Here is a 16529-nt window from a genome sequence, read left to right as displayed (position 1 = left end):
CCCGGCCGACACCACCTTTCTGCACTTCGAGGCGTCGTGGAGTTCCTTGACTCGTCAGGGCTCTCCGCACGCCTCTAAGGACATTTCTACAAGCGGGAAGGCCTCACGGCCTCCCACCCCACCCCGGGCCTGACCGGCCTGGCACAACACCCCTGCAGACTCTGCAGCACACCAAGGCCTTCCATCTCGGCCTGATACGTGCCGCCTATGCCTGCCAGTTTTGCTTCGCCCAGCCATGGCGACTCCACTCTATCCCTTCTTTCGCTCCCACTTACCCCTCCCCGTTGGCGCTGAGCCGTGCTCCCTCAAGGGCTGCAGAAGATAGCGCCAACCTTTCCCTTTCCCTCAAGAACCACTTATCAGGAGTGAACGCACGGCGGAGAACAAACGCGCGTTCTGCGCTGTGCTCCCTTAAGGGCTGCAGAAGTAGGCGTCTCTTTCCTCCTCTACATACACCATACATGTAGAGTAAACGTACCTTCTTCCGACGCGCGAAAGGCTGTGGGGGAGGGGGGGGGGAGGGGCAGGGAAGGGAGGCGACGCTTAGCTGCGGCACCAAGTGCCTATTTATATCAGAGGCTCTGGCAACAGTCACCAACGCCGCACGCATTTTGAGCGAACGCGGGCAAAACGCCGGCGGCGTCGACAACAGTTCTGCGTGTTGCCGGTGCTGCTGCATGTCCAAGTTTATACAGCTGATAAAGCTGCTATCATTACTCCGTATAGATCTCTTCAAATTTGCTATCGCAATTGATGCTTCGCCTTTCAGGTGAAACTGCGACAACTTTTTTTTCTCCTGGCTCAGCGCGCCGTGGAAAGAAAGGCAGGGGTCGGAAAGGCAGGGAGCTGGCGAGGAGGATACCGCGTGCATGTCTCCTCCTCCTCCTCCGCGTTGCCATGGCTACCATGGCTACACACCGTAAATTGCGGCTGGATCATACAGTTTCGCTGTTTACTAACCAGCATGGGTTCAGGAAAGGCTTCTCGTGTGACACTCAGCTGCTAGAATTTACTAACGAACTGCTACACGATATGGATGAGAACTTTCAAACAGACTGCATATTCTTAGACTTCTCAAAAGCATTTGACCGTGTCGCGCATTCACGTTTAATAGCTAAAATTACTTCCCTTAACTTAGACTCATCAACAACCTCGTGGATAAGGATTTTCCTGTCATCTCGCAAACAATTCACAGTTGTTAACGATCACTCATCTCCATTTAGCGATGTACTATCTGGTGTACCTCAAGGTAGCGTCCTGGGCCCGTTGCTGTTCCTCATTTACATTAATGACTTGCCATCTAACATTACATCAACCATTCGTTTGTTCGCAGATGACTGCATCATTTATCGCAAAATTCTTTCATCTTCAGATCACCTAGCACTTCAAAGTGACCTAGATCACATTACCGCTTGGTGCACATCATGGCAAATGTCACTTAATACCGAAAAATGCAAGCTCATGACATTCAGCCGGAAAACATCAGTCTCTTCTTCCAATTACTTACTGAATAATACTTTAGTGTCCCGCACGCTTTCATATAAATACCTAGGCGTTCATTTCACGAGTAACCTCTGCTGGTCCACCCACATACAGAAAGTAACAGCCAAAGCATCGCGCACATTAGGGTATCTAAAACGTAATCTCCATGGAACTCCTACCACTACCCGAAAGCTCGCCTATCAAACATTTGTTCGTCCGCAACTCGAGTACGCATCACCCATTTGGTCACCTCATCAGGCTTATTTAATTAATTCCCTCGAATTGGTTCAAAATCGCGCTGCGCGTTTCATTTCCAGGAACTACAACCGTCACTTAAGCGTAACAAGCATTAAATCATCGCTCTCCCTTTCTACATTGCAATCAAGGAGAATAATCGCCCTAATGTGTCTATTCCACAAGATAGTCTATAGCGTCAATCGTTCAACGCTGCCTCTTGCACCACCTTACCGCACCTCACGTCGTTTAAACAACCCTCTAATCTTCCAACGCAATTCTGGTAGAACCGTTGCATTTAATTCATCGGCTTTGCCGCAGGCTATCATTCACTGGAATGGTCTTCCTGAGCACATCGTGAAGATCCGTGATCCAACTAGATTTTGGGCCAAAGTAACGGCAATTTTTTCGAAGTAATAATGCGTTAATAACTGTTGTATAATGTTGTGTTTACTTTCCAGTGATGGGTACTGACAGTCAATAAACATTGTTTTGCATGGTCATGTTACTTATGCTCCTAACATTACCCCTATCTCTGTAATCTCTCTCCCCCCCCCCTCACATAATGCTCCGATGCTGGAGCCTGTGAGGCAACGTGAATAAATAAATAAATATTCTGCACCAAGACTTAAAGATATGCAAATGCTACGTAGCAGGACAGAACCAAGATAATGTTCGCCGTCGCTTGGAGATAGTCAGATTATTTTTTTGCATTCCGCCTAATTACAGAATTGTTCTTAATTATGATCTCAAATTCTCAAATATATAGTTAGATGAAAACTGCCAATGGGAAAATTGTAGAGCAACATGAAAAACTCCCGATGCAGCTTTCTGTTGCTCAATACGTGCTACATAAGCGTGTTTTTCCGAGCGTGAAAAAAGCCCGAGAATACACGAAAAATTGCCGCACGACTGGACGTTCGAAGCACTTTGCGTGTACTCGCGGGCTTTTTTTCACGCTTGGAAAAACACTCTTATGTAGTGTGTTTTGAGCAATAAACAGCTGTATCGGGAGTTTTTCATGTTGCAATACAATTTTCTCATGCGAATGCTGTATGTACCGAATGCTGTATTCAATAGGTATAATCCACTGCTATATTATGCCTGTATCTCAAATGATTTTTGACTAACAGCGTCTAGCTCTATTACAATGCAATTTTCGACTATCGTTTAGAGCTCTACCGTGCACCTCCAAACGATTGGGACTGCAGTGGGCGCATTTTACAACGTGTCATTTGAACAGGAGTGGCGCCGAACTCTGCTTTTTACAAAGTGCGAAGCTGCAAATCCTGGGAGCAGCATGCTCGGTGATCCTTTTCTTTATTCCCTCACAATCTGCAATGGCAAAGAGCGTTGCTAAGGCAACGCCGACACGTGACGGCAGCTGCACAGGACTGAAGCTGCATCAAGCGATCATAACCTTCACTCTCCGCAGCTTCGAACAGGTGCCTTCCAAATTTTCATGTCGCCGATGTCAAGTGAAACTTTGTTTCAGTTGCTGTCGTAAGAAATTGAGTCGTGAAATAGAAATGAGAATGCACACTAACGCTTAAGGAATAATTTCAGACAGAGCGCAATTTTCTTCCGTTAATGCCTTACCATAACTGACGTCGCAGGCCACATGTTCAAGTTTATTGTTATGTATTTCACCTACATAAACCCGCGTACATATTTCTTGGACCATCAGGAAGTCCCAAAGTCGAAAGTTTCACGAGGACCTGCTATTATTTTTGCGTACACTATAGTGCAACAAGTAGTGATGGTTCGAACATGAAATAACAAAGATGCAAGCTGGACAGTAAGAAAGGGAAAAAAGTTAATTAAATTGTCATGAAAGTAGCAATACCCGATAAAAATTACTATTACTTAAGCCATATAATAAACAATAATAAGAAGGCAGAAGTGCCTGGTAGTGAACAAACATTGAACATAGCGCTACAAACAAGTGAACATTGTGCTACATATTACGAACAGTGAAACATATATTGTGGTGGATACACAGCATAAATGTACTTGCGGGATATGAAACATACATCCTACATCCATTATACATCCTACATTATACATTCTGCATTAAATATATCATGCAAAGTAGTTAATAAAAAGATAAAAAATAGAGGTGAATGAACTAGTTAGTAGTCATTAGTTTGACTTCCCGCTTTTCAACACGTTGGAGTGGTTTTACATGCATAACGTACGTGCTTGCCCTGGATTATGACTAGTAAACAACAATAATGAAAGTATGCTATAGCGAGATAATAATATGAGGCTGAATTAGCGCACGCATGCTTTAGTAACACAGATAGCAATGACACATTTCTCATTAGCGTATTAGGGTAGCTACTGCGCTTAAGGTGATCACCTCAACTGAGAGAACAATCCAAAGCGATTTTGACACACGCGAATTCTTCAAAGTGAAAACGAAATATAGCATTCGAGTTAACCACTTGTTGATGCTCCTTTAGTCCACTTAATACGTGATACAAACATCCAGGCTTTGGAAGTCCACTGCTGTAATTATTCCGTCAATATTAGCGCATCTATGCGCTTTTAAAAACAATGTGCTGCTTATAGGGATTCCGTCTCCTGTCTCGGTCACTGCGTTGTAGATATGCCTTGCAATGTTTTAAAGGGAACTTCATCATTTACGAGCATATATTATGTAAATTAAACACGTGACTAGAAGACAACCTTTGGGGCTTGTCTTCTAGTCCCGTGTATGTTGTCACTTCTATGAACCTAAAAGTTACGTGTAAATCTTGCAGATGTGCTGCCGTGAGATGCTACTCTCTCAAAAGCGCGTAATCACTTCTTGCGGTTCTCTCTTTCTTCAGGTCTGTCGTGGGAGGAGACTACAAGACGCTGTCCAGACGGCGTGCAGCTAGCTTGCCACAACGCAGAGGATTCTGTTACGGTGTCCGGAGCAGCGGAAGCAGTAGCCAAGTTTGTCGAAGAGCTAAAAGCTGAAAGCGTGTTCGTGCGAGAGGTGGACAGCTCTGGCAGTGGCCTTTCACAGCAAGTACATGGAGAGCGTCAGACCGGCCTTTCTAGAAGCCATGAAAAAGGTGCAGTCCGTATCAATTAGCCCTTTTTCGCAACAGTGATCATAATCTCGGCTGCCGCTCTTTATATTTGATGCCACATTTAAAAAGTAACGTGAAATAAAAAAGTAAGCAACATTTGTGCTCATTATGCACAGTTTGCTGTTACCACGCATGTCTTAATCGGCAAGCTTTCTTTACCACCTGTGCTAATAGTTGCTGACTTCATGTCGTGGCGTAGCGATGACCTGCAGAAATTGCAAAAAAAAAAAAACGTGCACTTTTAAAACGAAAGGCCCTCTCCTTATTTTCTTAACATTATCTAGCAATCTTGTTGCTTTTGCTCTTGTGAATTAGCTGAGAGCTTAATTTACCTGTTCCTTATTTTCTTCACTTTATTTGCTTTTATACAGGTCAACTCAAAGAACTTTCATGCTAGATGCTTGCATAATTGCGTACTAGATAGTGAGGTAGTCTTTCTGAAATCTATGCCATGCTTGTTAGGCTCGCATTTGCTCATTATTTGTTATCAAATTGACCTCGTCTGCAGCTTCCTGTTGCTTCTGCTACATTGTGTCAGCAAGCTTAGTAGCACCTTGCCACCTCCTCTCAGGCCAACTTCCCTTACGCTTGTTACAGGCAACAATTTTTATTGTTTTTAACTTTTTCCCTACCATGGGGAAAATAGGTGTTTTTTGTATGTTACGGCAGATGTTTCTTTTTCTGAAGGAACTCCTGCAATCAAGATTTAATGTAATTCATAAACAGAAAGCAAACTGAATAGACTTTTCATGCTTGAAAGTTTTATTAACGCTATGTATGTCATAAAACGATATAAATTGTTAAAATCATGATTTTGCGATAAAACTGAACTAAGTTTCAACTAAGTTTGTAAATACACGCTTTAATCTACCAAGAAAAAAGTGTTACGAAAGTTATGAGATATAAAAAATGTATTGCCGTCTATTAGGAACTATCTCCGAAAAAAATCGTATTTTTTCATTCCACAGGTATGTCGCTACAAAAATTGAACTGTGAGCACTATAGTTGGACGGGCCGGGCTGCGGCCGCCGATGTTCCGGGTTGGCTTTGCGTCGTCGTCGTCGCTTTCAGACTCAAAGTCTGACGAAAAGTCGGCGTCCTTATACTCGCTACTTTTTGATGTATCGATAAGATCAGCCGCAGAGGCAGCGGAATCGCGATATCTGCGATCTCCCGAAGGGCGCGCGCCGTTTCCGGAGCCGGAAATTTTTGCGTTATGTTTTGATGATCGCGAAACTTCGGAGCTCGTTTAAAAATCAACGCCAGGCGGGAAGAAGCGAACTGCTTAGAAAACTAAAATATAGTTCTCCTTCACGTCCGACAGCACAGTATGTTCGTGAGCGGCGCGGAAGGTATCGAAAGCGGCGTTTCAAACCATCAATAGAGGGCTAACCATTCCCAATGGGCGCTGTACGGCAAGGGTTAAACCCCTGTCTTTTCTACTGCGTGACTTAGTAATGCCAATACTGTTCCGTATCTCTAACATGCAGGATGGGGTTGATTGTGCAGTAACTTTAACAAGAGCATCTTGTGCTGGTGAGCACTTGCACCATTTCACTCAAGTCCAACTTGGAGCAAGCTCACCTATTGTCTCATGCTGGCCTCTCCGCCTAGAGCTCAACAGTCTCAATACTGCTTCGACATATCACCTCATTGAAAGCATGTCAAAATTTGGGCAGTGATAAAAAAATCAAGAAATAATAGAACGAGAGAGAAAACAACCGCAACAACCGCAAGTTTCAATGCCGTATTTTGTTGACCAAATGCTGAGTTGCCACCTCTATAAGGATGACTTAGCAACCGTGTGATTACACAAAGTCATAGAAAGGGATGTCGAGGAATGGAGACGTGCTACTGTAAATCCGCTTAGAAGTGGGCATTCCTTATTAGCTTGGTTAGGTACAATTGCTTGATGAAGACATTTTAGATTCTCTGACAAAAGGAATTGAGTGCTGAAGGAAAGATTAAGCTTCAAAAAATTTATGACCGGAAGCCAGTTTTCTGCGATGAATGGATAATTGCCGCTCAGGCAGAAGGGTTATTGAATGCTAGTGTCGCGTTGAGAAGAAAGGGTGAACGGTTTCACTTGTAAATCATTTCGTTATAGCAGAGTCAAACGCCCAGCTCTCAGCAATGACACTGTGACGGCAATGCCAAAGCGTGGGTGCAGACTCTTTAAAGGGCATGGAAGGGTGCAGTAATTGTCAGTACAATCGAAGCGCGCCAACATTGCCTTTTGTCATTCTGCCACTGGCGTTCAGAACGAGGTCGCGGGTTCGTTACCAGGCAGCGCAGCCGCATTGCTATGGCGGGAAAAAGCAAGGACGCTCGGGTACATCAATTTGTGAGTGTGCCAATCATGAGCCCTCCACACCCGCTGTGTTCGCTTAGTGGCTACGCCGCTGCGCTCATAAGCACAAGGACGCGAGATCAAACCCCAGCCACGGCGGCTGCATTTCCTTGCGGACGAAATGTAGCCACGCCCGTGTAACGTGCATGAGGTGCACGTAAATTATCCCTAGCTGGCCAAAATTAATCTGGAGTCCTGTACTATGGCGTGCATCGTAGCCCCAGTGTTGCCTTAGGATCTCAAATCACTAGAATGAAGTGAAGGATCATCGTTCCGTGGATTGCGCTATATACTGTTACACAAATCACAAAAACAGACTGACACACATTTCCAATTAAACGCAGGAAACAGAACGACGCCTTATCAACTAGCCCCAGTCGAAGCCCTATGAGGTGTAGCGAAGAGAGACGCTAGTGGGTCCAGCTCTAGTATGACCTGACGCTAGTGGGTCCAACGCTTTGGCTCGCAACGGCGCTCGTGCTTGAAAGCTGTGGCTCGTTTGACTGCCGACGCTGCGCTGCTCCGATCTCTAATAAATCCTTTACAATTGGTGGAGGTGCTGCGCCCTCAAAACCTGCAACCTGGAACTTCGATCCCGCACCGTACCTTCGACCATGCCTGAAGAAGCCTCCCAACAAGTGCCTCCCCTTGCACCGGCCTCGCCACAGGGACCCTGCTATCTTCACAGGCGCAGATGACACCGACGTTGAGGATTTGCTAACGACCTACGAGCGGGTAAGCGCCCACAATAAATGGGACGAGACAGCTAAGCTCAGCAACGTGCTCTTCTACCTCGCCGGTGTCGCCAGCTTATGGTACAACAACCATGAAACTGATTTTCGGACGTGGTCAGACTTCAATACATCTTTTGTGGAGGTTTTTGGTCGCCCTGCTGTTCGTTTGCTGCACGCCGAACAGCATTTGCGGGAACGAGCTCAGCAAGTCGGTGAGTCCTTCACAAGCTACATCGAAGACATCCTGGACTTATGCAAGAAAGTGAACGCGACCATGTCGGAGTCTGATAAGATCAGGAATGTTATGAAAGGCATAGAAGACGATGCCTTCAACATGCTGCTTGCCAAAAATTCTCAGACTGTGGCAGAGATCATTACACTGTGCCAAAGTTACGAGGAGCTACGCAGGCAGCGGTATAGTTGACCCGTCGCCCTCCATCACGCGACTAACACCTCGCTGGCTTGTCGGCCATTTCTGAGCAGTCAGCATGGATTACAGAAATGAAGGCGTTCGTGCGCGAGGAAATTGCACGCCAGCTCTCCTTGAAGACCTTTGCACCACTGCCACCCGTACAAGAGCCGACGTCAAGTTTTGAGCCCCCGCTCCGCCGCGCCATTGCGCACGAACTCAATGAGATTATGCCTGAGCGCCACCAATATGTTCCTGTGGCCGCACCTCTCCGCTACGCTGAAGTCGTGGCCAGCCCCCACCAGATCTCTCCGGCTGCACCCGTCAGCTACGCGGAAGTCGTCGCAGATTGGGTATCGGCGGTTTTCGCTGCTGGGGCTTGGTTCTATTGGTAGTTCGCATTTGGGATAACCAAGCGAGTGCAACCGCTCCCGTATACACGAATTGCGACTAATTGCACTACACTTTCCCCATGGGTAGGTCGTGCGAAAACACAGCATATGAGCGGATGAAGCACGTACGCAGGCTTATATGCACCTGGACTACTTTTAAGGTTCATTTGGTAGAGTGTTTGCGCCTGTGATCGCTGTTGTAGCGTATGTCCTAAGTTGTCAAACACAAGCGCTAACGGCGGGGTAGTGAAGACATTGCACTGCAGTTGAAGCATAGCCGATGTGATTCTGTTATATGGAGGAAGAAACCCCGCCACATCTTACAAACTCTTCTCGAGGTCAGTACAATCCCGTCCCAAGCCGTTACCTTCCTGGCTGGGTTTGATTCAGGAATGGACATTGATGTCCACGAAATGAGACTGCAGACACCCAGCACGTCATTCAGGTTTCCAGGGCGAGCATAAGTAGTTTCCTTCAGCTGTACTAACCAAAATAATTTACGCTCGTTCATTCTCGTCCCGGCTAAGGCGCGTCTCGCGCCCTTAGACACGGTCTACAAACACCTTCCTGAAAGTAGCGAGAAAATCACCTCTCTTGGTTATGCTGGTTTAGGTGAAACTCCTTTATAACGAAGTGCTTCCGACCTTGAAAATTCTTCATTATACAGCTAACTTCAGCATAACAAGATCACGCACCCTACCGCCCACAACAATGCAGGTTAGACAAGCTGAAGAACAGAAAACCTTTATTTAACAATAATTCAAGGGAGACTTATCGAAATAATTCGCATTTTTGTACCTGCTTTATGTGGCACAATGTGCGACAGTCTCCAGCCACATTGCCCTCCATGCTCCGCATTGAAACGCCGGAGTGACGCCAGGCAAGGCTGCAGATCTTCGAATGCAGCTATAGCATTCCGTGCCGTCAAAATTCTGCGTCAGTTCGCCGTCTCTTCATCACTGTTGGCTTCATTGAAGCTCACGGCCTTGCTGCCCTAGGTGGCTTCGAAGGCGTTGTTGGTCGTCAGTTACAATGACATCGTCATGCCGCCATCCGCTGCGCCGTATTCGCCAGCCGCGGCGCCATTGTGTTACGTTAGGCAGCATACAAGTTTAGCGACTCTTGAAGCAGTACAGCCAGACTGTAACGCTCGCTGAAATCGACACGCTTGTCGTGTGCCCAGCTAGCGCTGCCGTAAGCGAAGGAGTGCGTAGCTAAGTGGCGTTTGCGGATGGCAGAAAACGTGCGAGCCCTTGTGACAGAAGAAATAAGCGGTCGTAAAGTTCATTGCTTAATATACGCCACCCTCGCATGCTGTGTAGTTTTGCTTGTAAACATTTGTTTCAATTCTAGTGGCGTTGCGCTGGCGAGATGTGTTTCATCGTTGGTCAACGTGTTCAATCAAAAGTAGTCTTAGGACTGCCAGTTAATGTTCGTTCCACTTAGCTGCCTTCGTTCGGCTAACCTGCCTGACGGGCGTGGCGCCCGACGATGCGACCAACATGCAACGCCCAAAGGTTTAATCGGCTCGAAAATGAACGATGTTTTTTTTTGTGCACGGGTGCGATTGTGACATCCGCACATCCGCACGACTGGCATTTCACCGCAGCACCTTCCGCGCTATTAGTTCCAAACGCGCATCGAGTTGAATTGCACGGCATTTGAAAACGTTGCGTTAATCGAAGGCCACCAAAAGAAAAAAGAAATGACGCCACTTCGTTTGTTCACAAATATGGCATCCTTGAACACAAATATATATTTATATATATATATATATATATATATATATATATATATATATATATGTGTGTGTGTGTGTGTGTGTGTGTGTGTGTGTGTTCTGCCAGAAGCGTTCGCTCGTCCACATATGACGCTAAGCCCCATTGACCGCCCCCGAACCATCATGTTTTGAACGTATCGGCATTTAAAGACTATAGCTACAGGGTATAATTACCTCGGTGATAAGCATGGTCATTAGATTACGTCAGGATAATTTGCTTTCGACCACTGGAATAATTGAAGAACGACATAGTAAGGAAGCCAACGTAAACTTGTTTCTTCAGGTCAAAGTATGTCACAGACCCCGGTGAACGAGGTGCAGACGCCGGACTAAATTCCAAAGCCGACTTATCAGCTTCCGAAAATAATCCCACGAAAGCAAGGACAATTAAGAGTGGGCCCTTTGGTGCGCCAGCGAACGCCGGTTGCTGTCCAAAGACCGAGTCAGAGCCCAGAGTTGTCAAAACACAACAAAATATATTCTTCACACAAGGCAGTTACACACACACTTGCACACTTAGGCTAGACACAACACAATACAAATTAGATGGGTATTAACAAACACAAGAAAATAACGACAAGCACAAGAGTCCAACACGTAAAGTACAAAATAAATAGGAACACTAAGTGTCCAATCGTATTCACCGTGCTGGTTGGTCTTGGAGTCAGACGATCTCGGCGTAACTTGGGGGCAAATCTCGAAGAAGGAACTTCTTCCGGAAATGCAGACGCTCGATGAACTCGTCGACTAGCTTGCCGGGGAATCCCCTTCTTCCGCAGACGCTCGGTCTTCACTTTACATCACTTCACTGTGCGGACTCAACTCCTGAATTCCTCACTGGACTCCCGGATTCCTAACTGACAATGCTCGCACGGCGTTTATATAGCCGTCGACGGTCCTTCTCGAACATTCGATCGGAGTTGTGATTCCGTAGCACGGCCAAAGCTTGGGAAGCTTCTACTCTTTTCTCGTACCTTCGACCGCTGCTTTCGGAACATTCTCGAGGGGGGGGGGGGGGGGGGTGATGATGACTCATGCTGTTGGCGCGCGCGCTCACGCTGTAGTTATCTCTCTCGACTCGTCGGGTGAGAAGGTGTCTCGGCGCGCGCGTGTCCTCTCTCTCTCTCTCCGGTTAACGTCGCTCCGTCGAGTCTCTGCCAGACGTTTCGGCGCCGTTGTTAGCGTTGTTGCTTGAGGCGTATGCGCTCTCCCCCTCTGTTGAAGTTGCCGCGGCGCCGGCGTGTTCTTTCGCTGGCTTGCGTGATACGCGGCGAGCGCTTGGATTACGCGCTCTTTTGTGACACTGCCCCCCACTTTAAGAATATTATGCAATAATATTCAAGAAACCACAAAAGAAGCGCGCACAAGAGTCCACTACACACGAGTCCGTAAGTCCATAAATCGGTCCACCACAAATCACACATCACTCGCGATGCATCGAATACAAGCACAAGTCACACAAGTACACTTGGACTATACAATAACACATCGCTCGCATAACTAGTACACTTATATTACACAATAACACATCTCTCGAGTAACAATTACACTTGTACTATACAAAAATACATGTCTCGCGTAACAAGACAATCATGAATTATAACATGTGCAACAAGTATACAAACTATGACGGGGTAGTTTACAGAACAGAAACAAATACATAAACATGATACATAAATAAACATTCGGTGCACCCAATCAAAACGCTTTGCACCACGGATAATCGTCAACGATTCTTAAATTTGAATTTCCTGTCCTTGGTTTTTCGATGGTGGTGTTTGGCGTGCTTATGAGTACCGGTCGGTTTATTTTCGTAATCGGGCGTGGAAGGGAGCTGGAAAGGCTTTGCCTGAACCTTTGCTTGAGCTCGGGTGACAGCCGCCGCGGTGTTCTCGTCAGATGTTGATGGTTTTCCGCGTGGCTCTTCAATCGTCGATGGTTCGATCTTCGGCTCTTCTAAAGGTTTCGGATCGTCTGGGGCGCGAACTCCCTCGACGTTTCCTATGATTAGGTCGTACAGTGGGTTGTCCATGCAAAGCGCAGTGACATTCCCACTGTAATATGGGGTATCGACCTCAATGTTGGCTTCGGCAAGCTTCCTAACCGTACCGTCGATCAGGTAAACTAAAGTGGTTTCGCCCGTGAGCTCCTCGTCTTTTACTAAGTCCCTTCGCACGATCACTGTGCTGGTGCCGGAATCTCGTAACACCGTAATTTGTTTTCCTGCCATTTTTCCGGCAAGGACAGGCATTCCCTTATCGGGAAATTCTGGGCGTTGTGTCATCACCGCATTAACGACCGGAATTCTTTTTCCGTCTCGAAGTTCTACACAGCCGTCGTTTATGTCTTCTTCTTGATGTTTTGGCGGGGCATACACACAGGATGCTTGGGGAGTTTCCTTCACTCCGTTGCGACATGAATCGGCTTTGTGCCCCGTTCGCCCACATTTAAAACATTTAACCTCATTGGTGCGTGTAAAGTTGGTACGACAACTGCTAGCATGATGGCCCAGTCGGTTGCAAAGGTAACACCTCGGAACAGGCTTCGGAGGGTTTCTCCTTTCATCGGATGCCGGTTTCTTTGCATCCTCTGGCTCCTCTTTTCTGATCTTGGAGAGATTGGTACCTCCCTGTGCTTCCAAAAATTGATCTGCCAATTCCAACATATCTTGAAGCGATTTAGCTTTCCTTTCTTTCAGATAGAGTGACATGCTCGGGTGGCAACTGATGAGGAACTGCTCCTTGATCAGAAGCTCTCTAAGTGCACCGTACTCCTGTGCAGTCTCTGAAAGTTCGGTCCACCTATCAAAATAGTGACTGAGCCGCGCGGCAAATTGCGTGGCAGTCTCGCCATCGGCTGGCTTTCCAGTCCTAAACTTATCTCGGAAGCCTTCTACGGTGAACCTAAATCTTTTCAGTAAAGCAGCTTTCACCCTTCCATAATTAGAGGCATCGGTCGGCGTCAGCCGACCGTACACACTAAGTGCTTCGCCACTCAAACACGTGCTCAACGCAGTGGCCCATTGATCCTCTGGCCAATTCTGGCTTTTAGCAACTGTCTCAAATCTATGCAAATAGGCATCCAGATCATCTTTTCTTTCATCGAATGCCACAAGCAGTTTGCTTGGGTTCAGACGGAAGCTAGTTTCTTCTCTTTCAGTGCTATCGACTCTTGCCTGGGCGGGAGCGTCTGTACGCTGCTGCAATCGAAGTCGTTCGAGTTCTAACTCATGCTGTCTCTGTCTTTCTCTCTCCTTTGCTTCTCTTTCCTCTCTTCGCTCCATCGCCTCTCTTTCTTCTTTGGCCCGTTCGGCCGCTAGCTTCTCTCTTTCTACAGCTTCTTTTTCCTTCTGACTAACCCACTTCCGTAGTTCCGCTCCGGAAAGACCCATCTTCTCACCAAGGGCAACTAATTTCTCGAGATCCATAATGCCCTTCAAAATCTAGCCGCGTGCAAAAACTATCTGCCTAGCTTTCAACAATCGAACTGCTCTCTGCACACAAGTTAGCAAAACGTGGTGCAACACTCAAAATCGTTTACAATAGCAATGTAAACGACCCTAGGCTCTTTCTCCCTACTGTGGACACACAATTTGCACCAGAAAGGTCCTGTCGCGGACGCCAGAAATATTGTCACAGACCCCGGTGAACGAGGTGCAGACGCCGGACTAAATTCCAAAGCCGACTTATCAGCTTCCGAAAATAATCCCACGAAAGCAAGGACAATTAAGAGTGGGCCCTTTGGTGCGCCAGCGAACGCCGGTTGCTGTCCAAAGACCGAGTCAGAGCCCAGAGTTGTCAAAACACAACAAAATATATTCTTCACACAAGGCAGTTACACACACACTTGCACACTTAGGCTAGACACAACACAATACAAATTAGATGGGTATTAACAAACACAAGAAAATAACGACAAGCACAAGAGTCCAACACGTAAAGTACAAAATAAATAGGAACACTAAGTGTCCAATCGTATTCACCGTGCTGGTTGGTCTTGGAGTCAGACGATCTCGGCGTAACTTGGGGGCAAATCTCGAAGAAGGAACTTCTTCCGGAAATACAGACGCTCGATGAACTCGTCGACTAGCTTGCCGAGGAATCCCCTTCTTCCGCAGACGCTCGGTCTTCACTTTACATCACTTCACTGTGCGGACTCAACTCCTGAATTCCTCACTGGACTCCCGGATTCCTAACTGACAATGCTCGCACGGCGTTTATATAGCCGTCGACGGTCCTTCTCGAACATTCGATCGGAGTTGTGATTCCGTAGCACGGCCAAAGCTTGGGAAGCTTCTACTCTTTTCTCGTACCTTCGACCGCTGCTTTCGGAACATTCTCGAGGGCGGGGGGGGGGGGGGGGGGGGGGGGTGATGATGACTCATGCTGTTGGCGCGCGCGCTCACGCTGTAGTTATCTCTCTCGACTCGCCGGGTGAGAAGGTGTCTCGGCGCGCGCGTGTCCTCTCTCTCTCTCTCCGGTTAACGTCGCTCCGTCGAGTCTCTGCCAGACGTTTAGGCGCCGTTGTTAGCGTTGTTGCTTGAGGCGTATGCGCTCTCCCCCTCTGTTGAAGTTGCCGCGGCGCCGGCGTGTTCTTTCGCTGGCGTGCGTGATACGCGGCGCGCGCTTGGATTACGCGCTCTTTTGTGACAAAGTAAAATGCTTCAATGTAGAATTCGCGTTGGTATTTATAAAGTTTTACGTTCGAGCCTTCCTTAGCATAACACTTTGGTGACCAATTTAACAAAGATATACCCTTGTTTCTGAGCTCACAAAGATTTGGCCATAAGACTATTTCTAGTAAAATGTATAAGGAGTGTGTAGGCTTTGATGAATGTTTTGATGAATGGTTTCATAAATTTAATTGTTTAGGAGTATGCTAGCTTTGTGTTAATAAGCTAGTCTTCCTGAACTAACAGAATTTGTTATATATCTACTACCGAAACAGTCACTCTGGAAGGCTTCTCATGTACCTGTCAGTTACGTAGATATTCAATAACTCAATCGTTGAATAAAGAACGTCTGAATCTACATTGAGTACTCCTTTGACGTGGTTTTCTATCATTATAAGCGTAACGTAAAAGAAGAAATGTCACAAATTCCGAAACGCATCAAGAGTTCACGGTAGTTAGCAGAATGCTCTTGCCGCTAGTCGCCTAATGCAGAGAGGAGAGAACAAGAAAGAGCCAATATTTAAACGTAACAGCTTAGCCAGACCTTTTATAGGTTTACGGACAAGTTATATTTCTCTGCTATACCAGTAGCTCCGTGTATTCAAGTTTAGCACTTACCACCATCTTGTACGTAGCTGCCCGTTTGATAAATAAGGAAGGAGGTGCCTGATGTCCAACGCCGCCTTCATACTTCTTCGTTTTCTCTCACAGATCATTACGGAACCGACGCTCCGCGGCAAGGGTTGGTTGAGCACTTCACTGCCACCGCACCGCTGGCACGAGTCTCTTGCTCAGAGGTGCACACCAGAGTACCATGCAAACAATATTGTATCCCCTGTGTTTTTCTTCGAAGCTCTGCAACGCGTTCCCAAGGACGCCATCTTGGTTGAGGTTGCACCGCACTGCCTACTGCAGGTGAGCTACCACTTAACTTTTTCGAAACCCCGTGAGCCACTATTAGTCATAAAAACACAAGGTATCGAATGGAGGAGTTTCTGATTATAGTCTAGTATATACGTGAGGGTGCACATACGTAAGCTGCTTGTCTGGTAATCGAATGGGAGCCTAGCTCACGCATGAAGGGCCCCGCTTGACACTGGTGATGGTCTCGATTATCTCGCATGTGCGGTAATCCAAATACCTCTTGATGATAGTTATTTCTTGAAGTTTCGGCTGCACCCACGTGACAGGCAGTGCAGAGCGAGATTGCTGCCATACTTCTGTTTCGAGCTGTTGGCATGTACTCGGACGCAGTCAGTCGAGCCAACGCACGCTGTGCTCCACGTAGAGTCGGTCGCAGTTCAAAACGATGTCGTAAACGACCCTTGTGACGCAGCTAGTGAAAGGTTCCTGATGCTTCTTTTCGTATCCTCCGTTCGTGGGAAGGTCTTTC

General features: G+C 46.9%; 2 protein-coding genes across 4 annotated transcripts in view; one reads left to right on the top strand and one right to left on the bottom strand.

Moving 5' to 3' along the window:
• The window catches only part of LOC125943763 (uncharacterized), a 122050-nt gene extending 107251 nt beyond the window's left edge, over positions 1-14799 (bottom strand). The window contains exon 1 of one of the 3 annotated variants that reach the window (XM_049663267.1): positions 14661-14799. The gene's annotated coding sequence lies outside the window, so the exon portion shown is untranslated. Of the gene's footprint in view, positions 1-11322; positions 11471-13988; positions 14199-14660 lie in introns of those variants that run through there. The other 2 variants (XM_049663268.1, XM_049663266.1) reach the window with 2 other exon arrangements.
• Positions 1-16529, top strand: part of LOC119444321 (fatty acid synthase-like) — a 208118-nt gene that overhangs the window by 73257 nt on the left and 118332 nt on the right. Inside the window, 3 exon segments of the mRNA XM_049664541.1 lie at positions 4551-4711; positions 4713-4781; positions 15848-16051. Of these exon segments, the coding sequence (XP_049520498.1) occupies positions 4551-4711; positions 4713-4781; positions 15848-16051 (434 nt within the window).

This window comes from Dermacentor silvarum, chromosome 3 (genome assembly GCF_013339745.2).
Source record: "Dermacentor silvarum isolate Dsil-2018 chromosome 3, BIME_Dsil_1.4, whole genome shotgun sequence".
In the NCBI taxonomy this organism is placed as follows: domain Eukaryota; kingdom Metazoa; phylum Arthropoda; class Arachnida; order Ixodida; family Ixodidae; genus Dermacentor; species Dermacentor silvarum.
This window is presented reverse-complemented; position numbering and strand designations above follow the sequence as displayed.